Consider the following 25,838-nt stretch of genomic DNA (forward strand, 5'->3'; position numbering starts at 1 on the left):
AATCAAGTAAGGAGGGCATCCATTCTGTAAGGGTCTGTGGAACAGAGTGTGAACCCCAGCGGAGAAGAACATGCCAGACTGGTGTCTAATGGAGGCACATATTTTGTTTTTGTCAAGTCTTGCATTCCAGGCTCTGCAAAAACATGTTGAGATGCAAGCAGAACACGAACATTTGCTCACACACGGAAACTGATGCACAACTGCCGTCGCAGCTCACTGCCAAAAGTGGATCTGATTCAGCCTGACGGTCAGAAATGACTCAGGCTGGTTGAGATCTCACTGAGGATTTGAGACACCTGGGGTAATCTTTGCCTTTCTTTGCAATGACTTCTCAGAATTAAGATATGGAATACATTAAAATATGTGAGTCTTTTTTATGAAGACTAAATTAATGTTCTTTTAAATAAAATGTTCATGTTTTCTCTCTCTCCGTCACTAGTTGCAACTTTAACCCCACATTTTGCGCTAGACACCAAACAACCGCTTGATACCCTTTGCCAAAAGTCAGACGTAGAGCTTGAAGTGACATAAACTCCACTCGGTGCACACGCTTACCCTGAGAGTGAAGACGGTGCGAGTGCGTTTGTGGATGCGAGCTCAAAAGCAAAAGATTGTTCAATCCAGATTTAGGCCTTTATGCCTTTCATCTCCTGTGTAAATGAAGCAGATGCCAGTCTACATGTGGGTTGAACTGGGTGCTGATTCCATGAAGTGCTGCTCACAAAAAAAAAAGACTAATCAAGCTGAAAAGGCAATGCCTGATCAATTTATTCATCTCATCATCAATACACATGTACAAGTGTTAATAAAAAAAAATCTTTCCTCAGAGTTGTTCACTATGTCACAAAAGAAGAAGTAGAAGAAGAATGGTGTAAAACATTTTCACATGTAGAGCGATTACACATAACAGCTGGAAAAAGCATGACGATACTGGAATATAAAAATAAACAGCTTTTCAGACAATTCTACCAGCCGGTTTGGGACCCATTTCCATCTTTGTTTTAGATTAACAGGTGTTGTCATCGTGTTAAAAAAAACAACAACCATGAAACAGATCTGCACGAGTCAGCTTTAAAGATGCTTAAAAAAATTCTTTTCACCAAACGGTCAAATTGGCTTCACGATGCAGCGCTGCGGATACGTTCCCGGAGACAGAGGGCCGTTTAGTCTTTTAATCAGTCTGTGTGTAGGCAGAGGCTGCTTCACAGCGCGCCCACAGCTCGTGTGTCCACTCTCTGCATCTCTGTATGGACCAACGTGCGACTCCCTCTGCGCGCTCTTCTTATTCACTGCTTTGCTTTCTTTAGGATGGTGCCCACAGCGGAGATGACCGTGGTCTTGGTGCCGCTAGCTGTGGTCGTCACGGAGACGACGGCTGGAAGGGTTGCCGTGGTGGTGATGAGAGTGGGCTGGGCCAGTGTTACGGGGATGGCAGAGTCCCACTTGCTTTTCCTCTTCTGGGCATCTGCTGGTAAAGTAAACGGAGAGAAGGAGATGATGAGGTGAGCTCACGAATATCACAGAACCAAGTACAGTAGTGCTGCCTTCTCTGGTTAGAAAAATATATAAACTATAACAACAAATAAAGGCATTGAACAGCAAGCTGCTACACGTGGAAGTAACAATGTAAAAGGCTCTTTGTGGCATTTCTGATTTCTAGTATTAATATGCAGCTTTTTGTCTGTGAGCCATATATATGGAGCCAACCCTCCCCATCCCTCACCCTGCATAAACATAAAAAATTGGATTTTGCAGGTGGATTTAATATATTACCCAAGCGGCAACAGATTCATGTGGACTTCTGCCTCACTATGTTCTTTTAAAATGTATCAACAAGCCATTTAATCTCCGATAAACAGAAGGATGAACGCTCCCATCATCAGAACAGCCTAAAACACGTCCAAGCAGCCCATTTGTGCAGGCTGGACAGCCTGGACTGTCATTACACAAGCATGGTGATAAACATTGTTTACCACAAGCTTTCAGCTCACGCCGGGTAGTGCCTGGCACACACTACTACTTAAAGGTTCTCGAGCAACACCACTGACATTCAGGTGGCGGTAACAAAATATTCAGGAATGCAGCAGCAAAGGAAAGAAGACGGCTCGCTAACGTGGATATAAATTATTCTGAATTTTAATACCAAGCTGGCTTTGTTCAACCGCTTCAAGTATTTTGAGCTTGCTGCGCTCCAACCGCCACGTTTACATGACAGACTTGTTCTGTATTGGAAGGGGCGCTCGTGTGTTACGCTCTCTGAACTGGCAGCCACAACCAGAGTGGAGGACAAACATGTTAACGGCGTGTCAGCCGCTGGGGCGCCACGGTTCACCTGCGGCTGTGGTGGAGGTGGTGTTGCTGGTGGTGGAGGCTGCTGTGCTGGAGGGGTTGGAGCCCTTCTTAGTTCCTGTGACAAACTCGATCTGAGGAACACAAAAACATGTCGAAAACATCCGTTTAAGTTCATTGTTGTGAAGTTTAAAGCTGCTGCTTATGATGGCAGCATGAAACATCCCAATTCACCCGCCTCTCCAAAGTCAGCTTTTACAGAACATCTGCCTCTTTAAGACTATTTCGCTTCTACTGATGGGGTTTGTTTTTACATGAAAGCCCAGAGTGGGCATGACTGAGCTGTCTGGCTGTGCTGGGATGTGTCTGTGCTGCGGTTATGAAAGCTGAACTTGGCAGAGCTGACTCCCGTGCTTCTGGTGAGGAGCATCGAGCAGAACTGAAGAGCGGCTGGTGGAGACTTGCCCCTTGACGCAGAGCAGCACATGCTAATCCACTCCTTTTGTCATTATCCTCACCTTGGTTCGCTCCTTCTTGGCTTTCTCCAGTTTGTCCATCTCCACTTTCTGGGCTTTGGCTGGAAGGATAACACACAATTATGAGAGCTGAGCTGTCATCACAACAGACGTGGGAGGACAAAATAAACAGGCTTACCGAGAGCCTCATAGTAGGAGTCTTCTGACCAGCCATGAGGATCAAACATATCTTTTGGGTAGTTGGTTCCCAGCTCGTCTATACCACAGAACTGAATGAGCTTCTCGTAAATACTGAAAGAAAAGCAATAAACGGTCTGATAAGACACGCGTGCAGAAAATCTTTATGTAGCTGGTTTTGGTTGGTTTTATGAAAAAAAGAAATAAGTACCAGGTGTCATGTGCAGCCTGCGTGCGCGTGTGTGTGTGTGTGTGTGTGTGTGTGTGTGTGTGTGTGTGTGTGTGTGTGTGTGTGTGTGTTCACTGCTTTGCGTGCATACCTTGGGTTTCTAAATTCCTTCTTTTTCTGGATGTGGCTGTTTGTGTCAAAATCTCCATGGAGCTTCCTCTCATACAGTTTGTGGATCTTCTCCTGTCAGAAAAAAACAAGCAAATCAGTTTAGATGAAAAGAAATGGACACCTCTGCTTGGACTTGGCTTCCACTGCTTTTCTACACTCATCGGGATGCAAAGTAAATGTTATCAAATGGATGAAACTTATGTATTTGATCAGCTCCGACCGGGTAAGGGTCAGTGTGAACGGGGCTATTGTGGGAGACATTTCTGATACCTCTGAGAAACATTTGACAACCAGGTTTAAGCTGGCCACAGGGAGCTGGCACACGGAGTGATGCGTGGAACAAGATGGGAGAAAGGAATGCCGCTTAAAAAGGAGAAATCCTTTAAGTTCTTATCATTTCCTCCCTGACGTCGCCTTACCAACTACATACAAAAGAGCAAATTCCTAAATATTAACACCAGTTCATTTATTGGCATGACAACATGGTCCAAACCATCAAAAATAACTCTGATGCGTTTTAAAAGCAAAAAGACTGTGATGCAACTGGTAATTCAATCTTGGAAAGAGTATTTAACCAAGCAGGAAAGCTTACTGCCACACAATGGGTAGTGTAAAAGTGGGCCCAGTGGTAAACTGTAAACGCTCAGTGATAGTTGCTCTAATCCCACAGTAAGGACATGATTGTGAAAAGCACTTAGATACGGTTCATAACATGGATGCATTCTAGCAACGGTGCTCTGACGGGGTTGAAATTCCACTGGATTGTGAAAACCTGATATGTTGCTAAATCCAATTAAATCCCGTTCTGATGAACTCCTGCTGCTGTGACCCGAGGACAGGCTAATCAAGGTTGTTCTGTAGAAGGTGAATCATCAGTTGTTCCTCTGACTGATAAGGGAGTGTCAGCCCTCAGGGGAAGCTGCTGAGCTCTACATTTACCCAGTCAGCTGTGTGTCCTGACCTGTCTTAGCGCCTCACAACAAAACCTCAGTGATGTAAAGAGCACCAAAAGTGCAGCAGAAAGGCCAAACCGGAGCAGTGGTGCTGATACTCAGCTGACCGGGGATGACACTGTGTGAGGCTGTAATTACAGGGGGAAGCCTCAGAATTTATATTGCTACCAAAATGCGTTTCTAACCCCGCAGGGAGCGACTGAAACTGCAAAGTTATTCATTTAGCTTCGACAACAGCTTATTTTCAGTGCACCGACATCCACAGACATCTTAAAGGATGAGGTAGTTTTCAGCTCCCGATACACTTAAAAGTCTTCATCATGGCTTCCTAAATCAAAAAACGTATACATGTCCCTTTAGAAGCCAATAACAAGACTTCATCTTTTAATAGGATGACTTTAGCATCTGGAAGTGTTTATGCACCACATCTGCAAGCCTTCATGAAACAGCTCCTGTTGCTGGTTGTGATGTCAAACCTCCTCCCAGAGCCCCAGAACTACGGAGCAAACGGTGGGCTTTGTGTGCAATGTATGTGGCTGTATGAGTGCTGGAGATGGCAGGTGGGTACCTGTAGTTGGCTTGAGCAGCGCCCGTGAGGCTCGGGAGGGATCCTGATCTCATCAGGTGACATGTTCCTCACCTTTTCTGAGAACAGAGCTGGCAAGACAGAAGCATAAACATGAGCCCTCATACGATTCCACCTCAGCAGCTTTTCCTCTTCTCTGCGTGTTTTCACATGCAGAAGCATCAACTAAAAAGAAAAACAGTGCGATACAAAGCTAAAAGCAACAGGAGGAACAAATCTAACAGATAACAGAACAGATGGAGAACAGATGGGAGGGGGGGGGGTTGGATATTCACTTAATGCGTGTTAAACTGGGAAATTCCTGTGCATCCCCGTCTGAGTATAAATTGTATGGCAGCAGGTTTTATGGGGTAATGTGGTTGTGAGGAGTGCACGTCCCAGCTCGGGTGTGGCTGCTGTTGGGGCTTGCATGAGGAAGGGAGGCTCCCTTCCCTCCTTTTGGACCTGTCCCTTGTTTTGCTCCCCTTGCTCGACTCGTCTCCCTCAGCTTTCACTGACTGCAGGCCAGGCATTCTTCAGTGTCACTCCTAAATCTCAATAAGACAGATCGTCTTTGCCTTCACGCAGGGTTGTCAGTCATGTCGTGAACTAAGCGCAGCGAGACGTCAACACGCGGGAAAATTTCCAAATGCAGGGTCTCACGCCCGCCGACATTCTGCTGAGAACGCAGACGGGTTAAAACTTGACCCAACACGAGAAGATCCTTTTCTGAAGTGCTGACTTGGTCGTGTCGAACACTTCGACTTACAAAACATCAGGGGAAAATTCCACCAGCACATAAGCCCTTCAATTACCTCAACCACTTTCACTTGTAACAACAATTTGCAATATTAGCAAAACTAAAAAAAAAACAAAGACGCCCAATACGTAACTTTAAAGTGCTGTCTGGACACATCTGAGATCACATTCATACACTACCAAGTTCATCAGTCTGTTTACTGCTTATTTCTTTAACATAACTGAACAAAAACACATGATAGTTCAAACATGTTGCTGCTGATCAGGCTCAGGACAGGCTTTTCATGCCGTCTGCCGACACACACAGCGCTGTGTCAGTATAACGTATTCAGCCTCCACTCGTTTCTTTAGAGCCCGTCAGCTGAAAACAGTCAACATTTGATCTGAGCACCTTTATTCTTCAACACATCCTGAACCCTCTGAGACAAACTTTCGTCTCATATCTTTAAGTAGTCTTCAGGGAAAGTTCTCCAGGCTTCTTGGAGGACATGGCAATCAACCTGTTGGTGCAAAAATACTATTTCCTGTCCGTATGACTGAGTTATCTTCGGTATTTTTTAGCAGATACGACAAAGAAACTGGAATTAAATGTGCGTCTTTGCAACAGGATAACAATACAATTTAAAACGTTCAAAGACCATCAGGAAACCTCACCATTGCTCAAAAGATTACAGACAAGTCTGGCAGCTTGGGAGCTCAACACTTCTGCACAGTTCTGTAAACATCGTCCTCCACAGACTATTGATACGTTCATGTGTTGTATTCAGACACAAACCGACATGCAACACGATGTGTGGAAAGTTCAGAGGAGGAGCGCTACCTCCCTTTCTCCGCTGGTTTTGAACACACTCTGTTTTGGTGTTAGAGCAAAGTTCTTTGATCTTTAGATCTTTGGTTAATCAATGCAAAGATAAATTAACATCAATGCTCCCGTGTAACAAGTCTGTGCAGCCTGCATCATAAAACAGGTAGATACTGTAGCCTCCAACAATGAAAAACTAGATCCAACAAGTCTGATGACTCAGAGGCATTAGTTGGTAGCTCGGTACTTCATTAAGCTCGAACAGACACAGACATGCTCGATCCGACGCAGACACAGTTTGGGCTTCTGCATTGTAGATGCTTGCTAATCCACAGGAGACAACCTGAGATTTCCCTGATAACGTTGTATCCTTGTTGAACAAGCCCGAATTTAAACATCACAATACACTCTGTACACACACAGTGGAAGTATTATTAAATCACAGTATATGTAACAAATATCCCTGTTTAAAATGCAGCTCAGCGTAGGAGGAATATTCATCGGCACAGTCAGGAAGACTATAACAGTAACGGAGAAAGATGATATTCTTTTCTAAATTACCATCTGCCTTCCCAAAAAAGCAGACAGAAAGTCTCAATCTGTGCCCTGAGGGTCTTTTTGGACAGACGGACAATGTGAATCCCTTCAGTCAACAGACAAAGAGCAGTCTTCAGCTTGCTGATGGGAGGCTTCCTGCCAGACACACTGTGACATTTACTGAGAGGCAGCACGGAGGAGCTGAGCTCCACTGCAGGAATGTCAAGAGTCCAAACCCAGGCTGTGACTCACGCTCCGACACCAAGGCACACTGACGGGGCTTATTTTGAAACCCAAAAAATTGATCTGCTGCATTTCACTTTTCTCTGCTTTTCAGGGCAACAAACATGAAGAGAAGAAACGGTGATAACAAAAGTCTGCAGGCGAAATTCATCAAATTCATTCTCAAGATGGAAGTCACAACAGCAGCTCCTATACTTGGGCAAAGAGACATTCCTTTAAAATTGTTTATATATTGTTTTTCTCTGCCAGGGATAATCCTTCTTTTGCACCTAAGTAACAGATTTTGGGGGGGGGGGGGGGGGGTTAGGGCAAACAGAACACTGTACTAAACGCCACTCCCTGCATAACTCATATCCGTCTGATCTGACACTTGCATGCACACCTGTACAGGTAAGAGTTTACTCACTGACCACTGCCAAGTACACCTTTATAACCAATCTGTCAGACAACAAAGCATCACCAATACAAGCCAAGTCTGGTAAATGATTCATACCTTTACTGTGCCAACACCTAGCAAACATGATAAAGTCCTGAAGTCCTTACATTTTTACACTGTCCAATTACAACTTTCCTCAATCAAAGTTGTAAATGTAAAAAAGTTGCCAGGATTTAAAAACAAAAACAAAAACAAACATCTTCTGCTTTTAAAAGTACTCAGGATATGACTCTACCTCTGCTTCCTTATTTGGTCCTTATCTATGACTATGCTAATCTGGCCCCTCCCACATCTCTATCAACCAGAATCTGCCATCTGCCTTCCATTTCTCGTCTAAGCAATGATCAATTCTAACATCAGTGTAATTCAGTCGTACAATTATTTCCAATGCGACTGTATGTTCAATGAGGCTTAGTAAAAAAAAAAGAAAGAAAGAAGCCAGCTGCTAGCTAACAGCTGCTAGCTAACAGCTGCTAGCTAACAGCTGCTAGCTAACAGCTGCTAGCTAACAGCAGCTAGCTAACAGCTGCTAGCTAACAGCTCACTCACTCACAATTTAAATTGTGATATTTAAACAATTGTTTGTGAAGGAGGACTTCAACAATATCCATCTGAGGTGCTTTTTGGATAGTTGAGACTAGAATATATAAAATAAAAAAAACTCCAAGGCACTCTTCTTTAGAAATAACTTAGAATGCCTCTATTTTTACACCACCGTCATAGTGACTTAAGGTTAATATTTCTTGAGAGTATATTTTTTTAGCATAGAGTTTAAAAGCCATAAAATTAAAAGCTTTTTTATATGTTCAATGTTTGTAGGAAAAAAAATAAAATAAAAACAATTAAAACTATTACTGCAGAATAAAATCTTATCTGCAAATGTGAAAGTACAATGAAAAGCTATGCATATAAAGCAGAAATCACGCTTATCCTTTAAGAGCTGGTCAGTTTATGTTTCCACTCACCAACAAGCTCATTGGGGTCCTTTTTTTCAGCTTCTGGGATCTGTAATAAAAAGAAGAGAGTGGAAAGGGGAGGAGGGAAGAAACAGAGACACATGGAACATTTAGGCCATCTTTAAATAAGAGAAAGTATGCAATCATTAATGCTCAGTGCTGGGAAATATAAGGGGTATAGGATATAGTTAATTACAGTGGGTTGTTGTTAGGCTGGTGAGATGAAATGTCAATAAAAGTTAAATGAAGTCAAATAAAAGTAAAATATCTGGAACTGGATACAGAAGGTCATTCCATGTGGACCTGAAACCTACAAATCACAGACGCTGCAGCAACAGGATAATAGTTTCTAAGAAGTCAAAGATAGCAGAATAGTAAATCGAGGCCGTTTCCAGAGAATGCCTTGGCACAGCAGGACAGGGGGAGGGGGTGAAAGGGGGGGGGGGGGGGGTGCATTGGACTGTCTTGTATAGTCCCTAAAATATGCCGCCTGTTGTGCCAACAATCTGAAAGTTACACAGGTTCAGCACAAAGGAACAGTCTTGTTATTCACAGGAGTCATTTCGTCACCTAGCAACCAACACGAGCACATCAAGGAATGGTCCTGAACTTTGCCAAATCATGAGGAGGAGGGCCGACAGAGAGAAAAGCGCCGCAGAGCTTGCTGGCAAAAATCCAAACAGAAAATGTATGTCCGATCAATAAATAGATGGCACTCAACGCTTCACTTATCCCCACCTGACGTTTCTTTCGCTTTTATCTGCCCTTCACTCTAAGGTGAGGAGTCAGAGTACGTTTAAAAAAACAACAGCAGCAGAAACAACTTTCCAGCTGAGAGAACATAAAAATCCCCCATGACAAGACACCACAGAATAAATATAACCAGTGCCTCCAATTAAAATAAACCACTTCTAATTTCAACTGTCTGTGAACGTCATGGAGCCATCTGTAGAAATCCGAGCACCACATGGACTTGTGATGCCTCTAATCGTGCAGATACCAAAAGTTACTCATCCTCTTCCTAACACTTGACAGTGGAGATCCCATTTTAGCTCCCTAAATATAAATCTGAGAAATAACTGATCCTGTAGATTTTCTGCAGATTCACAGCAAGTGGGCACACATCCTGATAAGAGCTGACCTGTTGCTCCAAAATAACCCAGATCGGTTCAAATGCATGTGGTACTTATAGGTCTATTCATTTTTCAATTTGCTTTATGACCTGTTTCCTTTGCGCTCTATCACTCGGGGATATTTCCCGTTGGGAGAATCGATCTGCAGCACAGAACCTCCAGCTGTGAGGCACATGTGACAACATCCACTGCAGTCCCAGTCGCCTGCTTGTTCTCCAGACACTCCAAAGTTTATGTATTCTAATGGATACACACATTAACAAAACTAATATATATATATATATTTAAAAAGGCCAACATTCCTCAAAGGCCTGGTGGCTGGGACTAGAGATGACTCCAGTCTGTTAAGTGTCCCATAAATGTTTAAACGGAATGCACTCCGAGCCAATCGAATGATAAATAATAAATGAGGCCCAGGCACTGTGTTGTGAAACAGAAGAAGACATTCACTTTCCTTCTGTCAGCTGATGAATACGTACACAAATCTAAACAATTCATTAGTTTTCTTACACATCAGTCAAATATTCAGAAACAAACGGCAGAAACTGACTGAGTGGAATGCTGTGAGGCAAAGGTAATAGTTCCTGTGTCTTTCATGGGGCTCATGCTCAACATATCGACACGTGTAATATTAGGAAACCGCATCATAAATCACTTTCAATTATCCTGTTGTTTAAATTGCCTTTGCTTTCATCCCCGTTCATGACACGGCACACAAAACATCATCTTATCAGATTGCTGTCAGTCAAAGCCGGGCTGTAAAACAAAGCCTCAGACTGACTTATTGTCACTATCTGAAAGAATTGGGAGTCACTTTCACCTGGGGGACCTGTACCAAACAGCACAGCAGGAAGCCAGTGCGCTGTCCAGCTCTGTAATACAGCTTTGTAACACACACACACACACACACCACACACACACACACAGGAGGGGGGTGTTAGTAAGGGAGGCAGCTGGAAGCGACGTGCTCTGACAAACAACACTGTAGTACTTTTTTTTTAAGACGTATGAGAATGCAGAAAACAAGCAACTCAAAGCATGCTTCAAATGCAAGTCACTCAGCAGGTCTTAGCTACCACTCAATAATTCACCAGACATACTTAAACCCACAGCACCATCTAGTGAACACAGACGCCCTCTGAACCCAATCTATCCCTCAGCAGGTGGCTGTCTAAATACCTCAAAATCATCTGCGTCCCTCCCCTCGTCTGATTCGTCCATTTCCTATAAAAACAAAAATTGCAGAAGGTTAATACTGTCAGGGTCAAAGAAGGCGAGAACAGCAAGACGACCCCCACACACAAAGGACTGGGGAAGCGTTGGACTCCACTCATCACAACCTCTCAGAGGGATTCTTTAGGAGAGAATCGGGAAGCGTTGGGCACAAAAGAAAACATGTTAAAGTCAATTTGCTGAGATTTTCTTGTGTGTAAAGGTGACTTGTAGATCAGAAGAAGATGACAAAGCTCTTCAATTTCTGCATTTGAGGCTGTATCGTTTCTGTGGATCAGCTCTCAGTTTTCTTAAAAAAAATAAAAACTGTTCCTGCAGCTCTTGCTTTGTTCACACAGAGTAACCAGAAAGAAAAGTTCAGCTTGAAACTGTGCCATTTATTGTTTACAGTGTCTGAAAGCCACAGATTCAACTCTGCAGTTCCTTTGGGGTGCTTTCATTGATGTTTATTGCCCTCCCATACACAGCATGTTATGAGGGTGGCCATGAAGAAAAACATCTGTGTGTGTCATTGCTTTATTAGTGGTGCAGAGACAGCTGTAACAGTGCGTCTGAAAGAGCTGCCAATCAGTTCACATCCTGTCTTCACACACAGCATTGTGAGTCTACAAGGAAAGATTTTCTGATATCTACCGAAATGCTTTCTTTGAAAAAGGCCCTTTGACGCAGTTTAACCTTGTCGGCTTGACGCTGAAAACTTGCCCAACTTCGCAGTAAACAGGTAATGAAGCCTTTCTGTGTTATTTTGAGCTCGCTGTGTTTAAACACCTACAAACCTACACATTAACAGACAATCTCCTGCATGTAACTGCACTCTGCATTAGAGGAAGAAGTGCTTTATCATTCAGTCATATAGCAGATTCATATTAATACATATTGACTAAAAGAAAAACTAATTACTGAAATAAACAGGAGTGCAGCTGTGCTACATGTTATAGTACATTCTTATTATTAGAGCTGTCTTAGCCAGAAAACACTGATTTTTTAGGCTGGGTAATATGGAGTAAAATTCATTTTGCTGTATTTTTAGACTGAATGGCAAAAAACTATCTTATCTATCTTAGTAGTTTCTATTGATGTTTAGTATGACAGCAGTATCATATGACAGATATCAGAACAAGTGTAAAAGCCCATTAAGACTACATGTTCACCAGTTATGGATGTTTACAATCGAATGTCATCTGACTAAAATCACCCCGACAGCGGTGAGACAAATCTAGCTACGTTTACATGTGAAGTCAAAAGCAAAAGCTTTGTCTACGTGCACAGTTCATACAGCTGTGTGTTCGGCCGAGGGCGGAGAAGCAAAGCTTTACAGGAGAGGGGCTTTTTGGGAAACTCTCCTCAAAAGCATAAGTGGATCTAAAACCGTTACCAAAGCAAAGACTTTGCTAATGGTACCCAGTGCCCAAATAAAGAACCCACAACAACACAATCAAAAGAAAATGCTGTCTTTGAGGTTACAATTCAAAAACAACTAAATGATCTGAACTTTAATACAATGCAGACACTGCTACAAACAACCTATAAAACCCCTGAGCTCCAAGCTTAGCAAATACTCAATTTCACACCAAAATGACTGTGTACTGCATGCGTGGGCTTTTTCAGTCACAGTCTGCAACAAGAAAAACCTACGAGAACAAACTGACTGTGCAGTTAGAAACTGTTTCAGTCTCGTATCTCGTTGCTTGACTGCATAAATAACGGTTTTCATTTGTTAGACACAAAAGAAAAGGCAACAGTGTGTGAATCGTCGAAGAAGATTCAACTGTCACAATCCAATAACAGCTCCCAGGGGAAATTCTGTAGCTCTTTTCAATGAGAAAAGATGGCATTTGACCACCTGACAGGCTGTGGAGGCACTGAGAGCGTGAGCTGCTAGCCCTCACACGGAAAAGTAAAACTGATCTGCTGTGCCTTTTATTCGTGTCAAGTCAACAGGCTGGTGCTCTTGTCCGTTTCACAGCCTCCAAGTGTGACATTCTGGTCAATAAATGCGCGTTTTAAAAACATACAAGAGCAATGGTCACACAGGCTGCCCCGAACACCGCACACCAGCCAAATCTTGTACATCATTTTTCCATCGGAGCAGGATCTGACAAAAAATCAACTACTTCAGGGTCATCTGATGTAGGACTGAATGCCAGTTCAACTCTTTCCCACTTTGATGGAAAAGCCGATTTTTAGGGCCAGCGTGTAAAGGGATATAGTGCATCACATTATATCCACAACTCCTGGCTGGGGCCTTTCTGTGTGGAGTTTGCATGTTCTCCCCGTGTATGCGAGGGTTCTCTCCAGGTACTCCGGCTTCCTCCCACCGTCCAAAAACATGCATGTTAGGTTAATTGGTGACTCTAAAATTGTCCTTAGGAGTGAGTGTGAGCGTGTGTGTGGTTGTTTGTCTCGTTTGTCTCTATATGTGGCCCTGTGATGGACTGTGACCTGTCCAGGGTGTACCCCGCCTCTGCCCGATGACTGCTGGGATAGGCTCCAGCCCCCCAGAAATTCAACCAAGAGACAGATGCAATAAAAGCTGTAAGGAGTTTCGAGCTCAAAGACTGACCGAGTTGCTCTCCCGGCTGTCTTCATCTCCAGACTCTTTGTCATCAATGTCCTCAGTTCGGTTCAGGTCATCCTCACCATAGCCATACACGAGGCCCCCTCCGTGTTCCCCTGTTGATACGTGAAAAAGCGTCACACAGAAACAGGAGCGGTCAAATAACTCAGAGAGGAACCACTTAAAGGGTTCAAATCTAGGTCTGGTCCGTTCCGTCAGTTTTACTGCACACTTTCAGAAAGAAATGGTCAAATTGACATTTTATTGACGTGTAAGAATTACGGCCAATGAATACATTTAGTAACTTCACACATTATTTAAAAAAAAAACGCCGTTTAAAAATGCATTACTAGTTCAAACACATTTTAATAAACTTAACAAACGGAAACCTGCCTACAAAAGGCACCCACTGAAAACAAAATTAAACGTTATGATTTCATACATTCATATTTTTCAACAAGCATCACAAACAGTAACTATGAACTACGTTAGGTTAGCTAAAAAGCTAATGTTAGCTACCACCTGAAGGTCTGTCATAAGCAACACAATGCGTATTACAAGCCAAAGAAAGTCCCTCGAAATTCTTGGAAAATAATTATACCATACCTGTCTCATCGGGTTCGGGGTCAGAGTCGGGATCTCCATAGACTGCTAAAGAGGAAAGAAGAGCACTCCTCTTGCCGCTCGCCATGACGGTACGTCGTATAAACGCTTCGACGCAGGGTAATAACGTCAGAAAGACTGCGCTGCGCAGTGAGCGGTGTGCGCAATCAACCGCGTTCCACCCGAAGATGGCGTTAAAACCAATATTACAATTCTTCTTATTATTAATAATAAGTTTAAATGGTGCGAAAAGCCTGCACGTAGGGAAACGAACATTATTAATAATCATTTAAGTTGTCATGTTAAGCAATGCTCTTTTTATGAGAATCGATGTCCAGGATATGTAGTAATTGTGAAACAATAATAGAGGTCAGCTCCTTCTGTAAACAAACTAGCTGAAATAACAAACAGTTAAAGGACAGGTATCCCGCCGTAAAGTCTGTGTGTGATCTACTTTTATACTCAAACTGATCAACTTCTGTCCTCTACAGTATTGATGCTATACTGGACAGAATTTACAGGACAGGTTATTTCACTTTTTGTGACAAGCTTGTGCAGCACAAAACACCATAGCCTGAAAAATCTCATGTAAAGGTGACTGTAAAGGGTTAAAAACTATAACATATAGATGAGAATTTAGTTGGTTAGCAGAAGGTACATTTTAGATTTGACCTGCTCCTGTCAGTCTCTGTCATCTGCTGTTTTTTGTGTCTAGACTTGTACACAAGTACCTTCCTTTGTACTTGTCTCACTTATGACATTCTATGACGATTTGAACACTGTTTTTTTAGGACTGATGATTATTTTGAAGACACATCACGTTGCGTCCTCTAGAATAAACCGCATGCATCTTCCTGTTGAGCAGGAAACAACACACTGAACCTCAGAGATTCACCGTCTTTTCATGAAGCATCTTTTTCACGTTGGCTATTAAAAACTTGACATCTTGTCATTTTGGGGGGAATTTCTTTGAAAGGAAATGGGGATGAGTAGCAGTTACGCATTTATAAATGAGTCTAAGTTCGACAGAAGGAAAGAGTTGTAGTTTCAAACAGAAACAATGACCTGATTTTTGGGGTGCAGCTCGATTGCTGTCATTCAGTTAGCACAAACAGAAATGGACAAACTTGAGGACCATTTGATTTAATCTACATTTACATCTTAAAAATTGATACATTTACTTCAAAACGGTTGTGAAAAGATTCCAAAATCAGGCAACTACCACATCTAAAACAAAAGAATAATAAAAAAATCGGGTCAGAGAAAATTCAACTAAATTCTTCTCTGTAAAGTAACATTAATTTATAAGGGATATGTCTTAAATCACTGCATTTTGTGAATTCTTCAGCTGCTTCTTCCTTTGCGTCTCAACATGTGGGCTGCAGCAGCATCCGTACAGCAAGGCGAAGAGCACCAGGGAGAGTGTTCCCAGCACGAATACTGCCATGACCACAAAGCCGCCCAGCGCCCACGGCTCCTGCTGCAGACGACCCAGGAACCAGTCCACCCAGTCCTCAGGTGACCCTGTGGGTGTCTCATGCTCGGGCACGCTGCACAGGAAGTGTTAAAGCAGATAAAAACTTAACTTGAGACATAACTGATGACATAACGCTGCCCTTTATAAAGCATATGCAGGCAGATAATGATCAAATATCTGAAGACGTCACAAAGCTTTGGGTAAACTTTGTGTTTTTTATTCAGGAAGCTCCACACGTTACAGGCTTTTATAGCTGACCACGTTCCTATTCAAAACTCACCTCACCACTGCCATGTCCTGCTAGATGATCCTCTCACGGCTCAGTGGCTCCCAACAGACTGTGAGTGCACCAATTCTGTTCTGCGCTACACAAAGCAGGGGAACTGTCTAAACAGCCCAAACATCACCGATAGCAATTACTTGGTGTTCAGAAAAGCCATTCTGAAACCCGGTAAACTGTTCCTGCTTTGCTTTGGGGACAGAACAGTTGTCTTTGTGTGGGCACAGCGAAGTAAAAACAAGCGCTCCTGGTTAATGTTTAAACTCAAAATGTTGACAGTTGGAGCCAAAGGAGAAGTGTGGCGATAAAGTATGCACACAGTGCCACAGACATTTCCTCTGATGGATATTAGATCAGAGCTTAGTTATGGGAAGGATACTGTAACACGATTACCATGCAATGACATGTGCTTTCATTATGAGACAGATCTTTGTTTTATTAAAATACAAAAAAACAAACATTTATTACATTTACATACAGTAAGAACAACTGAACGTGTCAGCAGGCAGATTCACTGATATCCTCAAAAAGGAAACTTCACCTTGCCTCTGTGTGCAAACTCTGTTTTGCACAAGAATACATTTGCGACTGTTGTGCGTCAAACAATAAACAGCTCAGATTTTTTTTTTCCATTGGCACAATTTGTAAAAACAGCTTGTCATCACTGAGCCAGCAGACGGCGCTCTCTATTTTCACGAAAGGACGGTGTCTGTCGAAAACATGCAACTTCAAGTCCCACAACCCACACACATGTTGGAATGTATGTTTCCCATGAATGTGGACAGGATACAAAGCAACTACACGTGTAATAAAAGAGCGTCTGTCACACACGGAGCACAAAGCAGCTTTTGCTGTTTCTTTTCATCCATGGAACTGCCACACAGTGTTTCATTGTTCTGCTTTGTAACGAGTCTTGATGATTCATATGGATTCCAGTGGCGTGGCTCCCTGGATGCTGATGCAGTCGTTAACCCAGTGCTGGATATATCCTGGCACCGACTTTCCATCCTTCAGATCAGTCCCATTTAATGAGCGCTTCCCTTGATCTCTCCAAAGAAATCAGTGACCCTGAAAAGAATAATTTACTTATTTGTAACTCTGATTAAAGGCTTTTCATCATGTGGGTGATCACATGACAGACTGAAGGGGGGCTGGAGGGTCGTATTTATCAGTAGAATCTGTTCCCTGTCGCATTTTCAGATGGAGTGCAGAGGTTGAACTCTTGAGGCCTGGTATTTGGGCTTCCCGCAGCAGCAGCAGTGGATGCAGGAGAGCACGATCATGAAGAGGAAGGTGGCTGCAGGAGAAAAGGGAAGCACAGACGTCTCTTAAGAACACTGATAACTTGAGGAACAAATGTGTCTAAACTCAGGCTTGAAGTCTAGTTTGCAGCTTTTTATCACATAACATCAAATTGCTTTGCCTCAAACACCTGACAGACAAAACTCACCAACAAAGATGAGGAGAACAAGGAAGGCTCCCAGCTCCAACGAACTTGCATATGGAAGCCCCTGCAGCTTGGTCCACACCTTCTGAATAATATTCCGAAACTCTTCCCCTTCCATGCTGGCTTCTGGATGCAGGCGATTTTAAGACAAGACGCAAGAATAGCTTGGCTCTTTTCTCCAAGCAATACAGCCTCTGTAGAACTCGATACCCTTGAAAAAGAAGAGATGATACAGTGAATGAATGTATCGCTCGCTTTTGATAAAAATGAGAAAAAGATATTTCAGTCTTCAGCTCTACCCTTCTTTTTCAATTTCAAACATCCACCCTGTAATTACTGATCCACCCTGGTAGGAATATGTGCTCCAGTTCCCTAAATACTCTGTGAGTGGTCACTCATTACATATCAGCACCCCTAATTAGCCCGCCAATTAACTTCACAAATGTGTGGGTGCGTGTGTGTGGACAGGCCACATGTCTGCAGTGTGTGGGTCTGTGGACAGACTGTGCCACATTGGCATCAAGACACAAGAGAAGCCGCCCTGCACGTTCAGTTCAACTGTAAACAGGGCAAACTATTTCAGGCCTGGCAATTCAAGCGTGATGCCTGTCATCATCACTGGAGCAGCTGTGTGTGGGTGAGGTTTCACAGTCTGATACTAGACACACTACGCAGGAGTTAAAGGCGTAGGGCTGTGAAATGGCAACAGAACAGGACGTTTAAGACAGATGTAACCACAAAGTCTGAATAGACGTGTGCATCGGTGATGAATGGAGGACATTTTTTTTTTTTAGAATTTGAAATAAAATAGTCAAGCTCTTTTCTCTGGTCCACTTCAGAACACCTCTCCTCAGAACAGAGTATTTACTATATTCACACATCAAACTAAACAAGCAGCAACTATAGCTGACTGCCATGAGCTGCATGATACCCCATAATACCAATGAAACTTGTAGTGCTTTTGGGTGAGGAAATGTGAGGAGAAAAGTGCAGGCTTCTGCAAATGCAGTGTTATTTCTGCTTTCTCATTTATTTACTTTACCAACTCTTTCTTGTGCAAAAATTTATATTTTACATTTTATTTAACATTACATTTTACATACATCTATTCTATTCTACAGTATAAATGTATTTACCCTTTTTTTTTGCAATGTTTAGGCAATGGTTCCTAGCAGATCTGTTTCTGTATGTTTGTGTAATATTTATGTTAAAAGATCTATACAAAATATTGCCACTATGATGCATAATTGTAAAATGTAAATTTAAGATATATAGCACAAGCCCTTACCTTTTGATGGCAGTTACTGCTACTGCGCTAATCTTATATTAGCAAAAGTTTAGGAAGTTTTCATTCTCCCTCGGGACGTCCGAGTTTTGCTATTGTCTCCTTTAGTTGTAGTAAATGAAATGATAAACTCGATTAAAAGCATCACGTTTGATTTTTTTATCGACTAAATCGATGTAAAAAGATTTTATTCTATGCTAGCACTAGCATTAAAAAGCTACCTCTTGTCAGTACATATTGCTCATATTGTTCAAACCTGTAACTATTTCACATGATACACACTCACACACCAGACACTTTCTTAGAAGCTATTTGTAACTACATTTAAAAAGGCAAGTTTTGATTTACCGTATTAACAACTTATTATTTAACTTCTTTAAAAGTATCACGAAAACTAGCTACTGTACCTGAGATTCCCTGCGCTCACGTTGCTAGGCAACAAATGCTTAAACTTGGAAGGTTTTTATTCAACTGTATTTCGTCGGTATAACAGTCTATGAGTGTAGCGTCTTTTCGGTCGTGGGGTGAGAGTCGAGGGGGCTGTTTATGGCTAATTTTTTCATATTTAGTGGGCGACTGAGACGTTGTTTTGGAACTAAAAACAAGTGCTTATATTCAGTTCAATTCAATTCAGTTCAATAATGATTCATTAATTCCAGAAAGAAAATGCAGTATTTATGATTGTTTAAGATATGCTGTGGTTATAAATAGAGAAAATAACATAATATAAATTAGCTGACAAACATGTACAAAGTTGAAGTGCAACAGAGAGCAAAGTGTTGTAGAAATCTTCAGAGGTGGCATCAGTGGGATGGGATGTTGTTTTTGTAGCCTGGAAACAATTTAGCTGATAATTGTGTACATGTGGCATTGTCAGGTGCCACAGGTGAACTCTTTCAGTTGACTACATAGGCAAGAAAAGCCAACAGTTCAACAACTGGGGCGCAGAGGTGCTCTTTCTCAGTGACTTGTCCAGGATTACACCATCTGTTGTTAACAAACTCTGTAATCCTCCTCCTTCACTGTTACCCCTTTGTCTGCAGTCTCTGTCTTAAAGCTGAGTGGAGAGGTACAAAGACTTGTTCATTGTTCTCACTGCCATGTCTCAACAAAAATGATATTATAATAATATTGCCTTCCTGATCTCCCTACTGTGTCCTCATCAGGGGTTCAAGCTTGTCCATTTTATCTGCCAGTGATCTCACACTTCCAGCGATGATCAAGGGAAGAAATGGTATAACTCTCTTTCGCCGTTTTCATTTAGTTCCTGCTCTGCATCCGAGACATCTCCTCTTGAACACGTCTTGATTTGGGGTCTTATTCCAGGCATTACTTGGGCTTTGTAAGGCTTGGTTAGCTCTAGGTTAGTAACTTTCCTGTTGCCATAGTTATGCATAATAACAGATGATAAAAGAGTGCCAGAGTTACCAGCAAAAGTCACGCCAGCAGCCCAGCAACCAAACCAGCATGGAAAAATGTTTCAGAAATCTGAAAAAATCTTTGTAGAAAGTGAGAGGATGCAAGAAGATGCAAAGAAAGACACTATGCCCAGAGCTGTGGCAGCCATTCTAGAACATTTCTATAGTATACCACAAATCCAATTCTTCAGTGTGCATCTAAGCAAGCAGATATGATGAAGATATAATGCATATAATACATGAATAAAATGCATTTGTAGTCAGAAATGTGTCACTAATGTTTCATGCCTTGTTGTTCTTTATCAGTTCAGGAAGTGCATCAGGCGAGCACCTCAGATTGTTTTTTTTTCTATGTTTGTGGTTTTCATGCCTCTTTCACAAGGTTTCACTTAGACACGAAACTGTACATGTTATATATTTTTTGCCAACATGTTTGCACTGAATGAGGAGTTGCTTTTAACCTCATTGTACTTGTGAGAATAAAGGCATTCATCAGTCTGTGGGTCTGCAGAAAGAAACTAATTTTTTTTTTATCAATTTGTTGTGCCTGCTCTAGACAGCAGCAGAAAATGTGTTCTTAAAACTTTACTCCACTCCATTTAACACTTCCTAATCTTTCATCAAAACTGCTTGGAATATAGTTATTCATAGGCCAGAATAAGCATGCATTTACTCTGGGTGCATGTATTATTGCTTAGCGTTTCAGGGGCCCCGCCGGCCCCCACCACCTGCTAGAATGTGTGACCTCTGCTGCTGGCCTTTTTTACACTGCACTCTCCTCCTCGTCTTTGTCCCTCTTCTGCGCCCCCCACGGAATGCTTCACTACCATAAACAACACTTCCTTTGGGGCAGTGTAAAAAAATAAATGCAACAACACTAGATTTATTAGTTTTGTCACTAGATGTAAAAGAGCTCAGACCTCAATAAATCCACTTTGTGCTTTTTATCTTTGTGCTGGACTTTATTACTCGCGTATAGGCATAGAAACTGAAGTGCAAGGGATAGTATAACGACGAAGCACAACATAAGATAACACATGCAACAAAAAACAATCTTACCTCAGCAGTGAATGTGTACAACTTCACAGTGAGAGCGTCACTTTTTCCACTTGTTAATTCTTGTCTTAAAGAAGTAAACTCAGCAGCCCCGCGATGTTCCACAGACTTCTTCTTCTTCTTGATTTTCCACCCTGCCCTTCTTTTCTGTCCTTTTTTCTGAAGGTTGTCGTTTTGGTGCCTGTTGGTCTCGAGCTCTTCATCTAATTAGCCTGCTGCAGTTCAGACTGACAGAGCAGCCCTGGATGTTTGGAGGTAACTTGACCCTTTGAGCAGATTGTGTGTGACTGGAACTGTTCTTCTCGCAGCATGCGTTCACTTTCTCCTCCCGTTCTCAAGAAGTTTGTGTACCTCCTCTTTCTCCTCCTCCTCATCGTTCACCCTCCCTCCCTCCCTCCTCCAACTACTTCCCAAATCAACTCCTTCACTGGTGCTTACGCGGTCTCTCACTCCCCCTCACCCTCTGTCCTGTCTGTACATCTGAACACTCATTCACTGTTTTTCCTCCCTCCCTCTCCCTGTTGCTACAGACCAGCTGTGCTTGGGCCTCTTTTTTTTTGTCCTTGGTTGCCATGGAGACGAGGCTCCCTCAAAAAGGAGCAGGGGGTGGTGTTTGTGCATCCGTCTGGTGTCCCGCCAGCTGACACCCATATTTCTTAAGAGCTACAACTGAAATGTTTGCTATTGGTTCATACTTGTAGCCTCTCTGCCTCAAATGGGAAGTGACACAGAGGACATTCTGTGGTTATCAGGGGTGGCATTATTGGCTGCACAACAGAGACAAAAAGAAAGAACAATGAGGCTGTTCCTGTTGATTTGCTGTTGTTTGTTTAGTGAAACGGCAGCCTGACCTAACTGCTTTCTCCAGGGTTTTTCTATGAAAAATAGGCCCAGCAAAAGAGGCTTTGATGAGAGTCATTTGGGTAGGTGTGCTTTGGGGGATATTTGGACATTCCTGCCTCGGTTGATTCATTCAGAAATGGCCATTACTCATTTCCCAAAGTTTTATCAGAGCACAATGCAGAGTTCCTGCAGTGGAAGTGTGTTAAATGAATGTTTTGGAAGTAATTTCACGATAATCTGTAACTTCATTATCTCATATAATGGAGAACAGTTTTAAATACATATAAAACTTGCAGTGGCAAAAGCAAAAATACATACAACAAAGTACACCATCTGTCAATTCTAAGGTTTGAGCTATCAAGACAAAAGAAATAAAAACAATAGTGTTTGTTGTCTAGGTTTTAAATACCTGACATATTACACTGTGCCACTGTTTTCTTGTAACAAAAACTAAGCCAAAATGCAGATGCTGTGTGAAAAACTAGTCTCACATTGTTGTCGGTCCACTCCTCTTTCTAGTGTTTTGTTTCCCAGTTCATTGGGATTCGTGGGTGTTTGTTTATGCTCAGCTCTCCTAAGGTGCCACAGCAGCATTTCAGTCAGGCTGAGGTCTGGACTTTGACTGGACCATTGCAACACCTTGCTTTTTCTGCTGTAGATCTGCTGCTGTGTTTGGGATCATTGTCCTGTTGATGATCCAGTTTTAGCCCAGCTTTAGCTGTCAGAGAGATGACATCACACCTGACTCTAGAATACTTTGGTATCCAGAGGAGTTCATGATGGACTCAATGACTGCAAGGTGTTCAGGTCCTGTGGCTGCAGAACAAGCCCAGATCATCAGCCCTCCACCACCGTGCTTGACAGTTGGTATGAGCTGTGTGTGCTGATATGCTGTGTTTGGTTTTCACAAAATATTTTGCCAAAGGACATTGTTCTAGAAGTCTTGTGGTTTAACTTCACAAACCTAAGCTGTGCTGCTATGTTCTTACTAGAGAGAAGAGGCTTTCTTCTGCAACCCTTCCAAACAAGCCATACTTGTTCAGTCTTTTTCTAATTGTACTGTCATGAACTTTAATATTTAACATGCTGACTGAGGCCTGTGGAGTCTGAGATGTACCTCTTGGGTTTTTCACCTTGGGGTGAACTTGCTGGGACGTCAACTCCTGGGAAGATTGACAGCTGTCTTGAATGTTTTCCACTTGTGAATAATCTTTCTCTCTGTAGAATTATGGACTCCAAATAGTTTGGAAATGGCCTTATAACCCTTCCCATATTGATGGGCAGCAACAATTGCTTCTCTAAGATCATTGCTGATATTTTTCCTGCTTGGCATAGTGGTGCTGAATGCTTTAGACCAGCAAAGTGACGAAACTTCTGCTTCTATAGAGGTGCTCAAACCTTGATGATGATCAATTAATCAAATGGATTGGATTAGCAGCACCTCGCTGCTACTTACCCTTTTAATCTCTATGCAAGCTGCACAGTACTTTTTCACACACTTCTTCTGCATTTTGGCTGAGTTTTTGTTAATTAAATAAAGAAGCAGTGCGATATATAATGGGCTGTTTTTTTTACTCTATAGTTGCATTTACCTCAGCCCTTTCAGATCTGGCAAGGACCAGATGATTTTAGAGTAGCGTTTGACAGAATAAATATCAACATAAATATCATCAGAAGCTCTACAGTGTCATATCTTAGCTTTAAATAAACCTATTTATATACAATTTACGGTGGCCCTTCACTACTCTCTGGTGGTACATTTACAGAGAATACGACTTCCGAAGCAGTATTCATCACGTTGTGACGCACATTGTTTTGTTCAAGGAGGCCACTGGCATTTTACTCACTGCTGTTGCTAAATTTGTCTTCTGTCTGGTGTTTTTCCACTTAGTGTGATATAGGTTACTCAAAGCCATTTAACTTAAGACAAGGGCTTTCTGTTGCCAACATGACATTTGAGCTGCAAGAGTAAAACGCAATGATGAATTTCTGGGCTGATCTAAAGGTTGGTAAATGTTGTTTATGGCTCCCTGGTACGTTAGCATGGTACCCACTTTTCCTTTGGATCATCCCTCATGTCCATGTGGATTATTCACACATACAGCTCATAGAGTCCTCAGCACATACATCACTGACAGAAGTCAGAATTTCTTATGGCAAATAATTCATGAAGAACAGTCTTTAACAGGAAAGCTGTAACAGCAGTGAAGGTTTACATTCCATCTAACGAACCTGGAAACCTGTGTCACAATGGAATCCTCAAAGTAAATTCACGTATCATATCAATTTCAAACATTATTTTTGAAAAAGCTGGGTGGTTTAGGAGTCAGCAGGGAGCACAGTGTGCATCATCAGTCCTGCGTCCACTGACCTTTGTGTGATAAAGTAGGACCTTTGTGAAAAGAGACCACTGATTGAATCATCCTCCTTTCAGGCTTTGTTTTAGGCTGACTCAGTGATAGTGACAGGATATTTTCTTAATCTTGAGCCACATGAGTGTCAGACACGTGGTACACTTTGCATCGTTTACATCATTAGCTTATTGCTGATTTCTCTTGTGAATAAGAATTGTCATATGTGATTGCTTTTATTATGACCAAGGTTTATGGGTGGCTGCAATAAGTGATTTATAAATGTTCAAATCCCAAAAATGTACCATTAATTACCTGCACTCATGTTGCTCAGGTCTGAGCAACAGTTCAACTGACGGGTTAATTTCTTATCAACCACTTTATATCAACAGTGCTAGACTACAGTAAATAGTGACAATAGAGACTTCTTTTTGGCAACTTATAGGACAAACACATGTCACACAACCTGGTGACCACTGATCTCTGTTCGGTTGCTTGTTTGGCATAATGCGAAAAACAGATTACATTTTCGATAAATAATCCTTTCCTCTGCACACTGCACACTGTTACCTTCTTAGATAGAAATTTTGAACTAAAAAAATACTTTAATGTATATAAACGGATCCAAACACCTCATTCTAGCAGGCCTGATTACCATTGTGAAGCCAATCTTTGCACTTATTTTGTGTTCCTGAGAAATGAAGTGGAAGCTTAGCTGCGAAAAACTGACAGACATTACCCAGATACCATGTTAATACCAGCATTAACTTAACAAGTTTTTAGGATAATGAGTGGTTCCTTTTCTAATATCAATGTTCTGAGCTGGACAGTTGGTCAATGGTTGCTTTTTGTGTTTGTTATGCTCTTTATGTTCTGGTTTGTAGTGGTCTAAATCCACCCATGTCTCTCATCTTATCGGTGTTGTTTATGTTTACTGCACTCATCCTTCACCACAGCTTGGCCATTAGCAGAGAAAGACTCATCCATTTACTCGTGCAGTCAGGCTGATGATATTTAAGCATTGGGGTAAACGGCACGCACTGATTTCACAATACAAAACATCCTATATGAAGCAAAGCTGGTCATTTCCCCTCTGCTTTCAACGACCACAAAGCTGCTCAGAATGTAGAGGAGATGCCTGTTTGAAATCACCTCTGCATCTTTTCCAGTCCCTCTAACCAAACTTTTTCCATTAAATGTAACCAGAGCTTGATGACTGTTCATGCGTGCGTGTAGATGATGATGACACCTCCATAAAATCTGACGTGTTGTCATAGCAGAGTAGTGGCTGCAGGTCAGATCGCCCCCGGCTGTACCCTCAAAATGTCTCATTACTAATCACAACAACAGCTGATCTAGATAAGCCAATAATTTTAGCATGTGTACATGAGAACTGCTTTGTCAAGCAAGTTATTAAACCGGAACATGTTTGCCAACGCTCATCAGTCCTTCCAGCTCAGCAAGCTGTCATCCTATCAGAAAGAGTAAAAACAGCTCCTCTGACTGGATCTCTTGTCTGAGTCTGTCACCATCTGTTGCTTCAGTAACTCATCAAGGCTGTGTACAGTATATCATTATGTGAGTTTAAAAAAGATAACTAAATTGCTCTGAACACTTTTGGG

At 42.1% G+C, this 25,838-nt stretch overlaps 1 protein-coding gene across 2 annotated transcripts; it reads right to left on the reverse strand.

The window, feature by feature from the left end:
- Nucleotides 1–762: 762 nt before the first annotated feature.
- Nucleotides 763–14,178, reverse strand: sap30bp (SAP30 binding protein). Of its 2 annotated transcripts, none has more exons than XM_072373363.1 (10): nt 14,063–14,178; nt 13,463–13,572; nt 10,846–10,890; nt 8,543–8,582; nt 4,804–4,892; nt 3,263–3,354; nt 2,944–3,056; nt 2,808–2,866; nt 2,333–2,423; nt 763–1,465 (listed from the first exon to the last, which is right to left on the reverse strand). In XM_072373363.1, exons 1-10 carry the CDS (start codon nt 14,145–14,147, stop codon nt 1,287–1,289), a joined length of 903 nt encoding a protein of 300 aa, XP_072229464.1. In that variant the 5' UTR covers nt 14,148–14,178; the 3' UTR covers nt 763–1,286. The 2 variants fall into 2 exon arrangements, with proteins under 2 accessions (XP_072229464.1, XP_072229463.1); XM_072373362.1 differs by having other exon boundaries at nt 763–1,468.
- Nucleotides 14,179–25,838: the final 11,660 nt, after the last annotated feature.

This window comes from Leuresthes tenuis, unplaced genomic scaffold, assembly GCF_036924035.1.
Source record: "Leuresthes tenuis unplaced genomic scaffold, fLeuTen1.0.hap1 SCAF_20, whole genome shotgun sequence".
Classification (NCBI taxonomy): domain Eukaryota; kingdom Metazoa; phylum Chordata; class Actinopteri; order Atheriniformes; family Atherinopsidae; genus Leuresthes; species Leuresthes tenuis.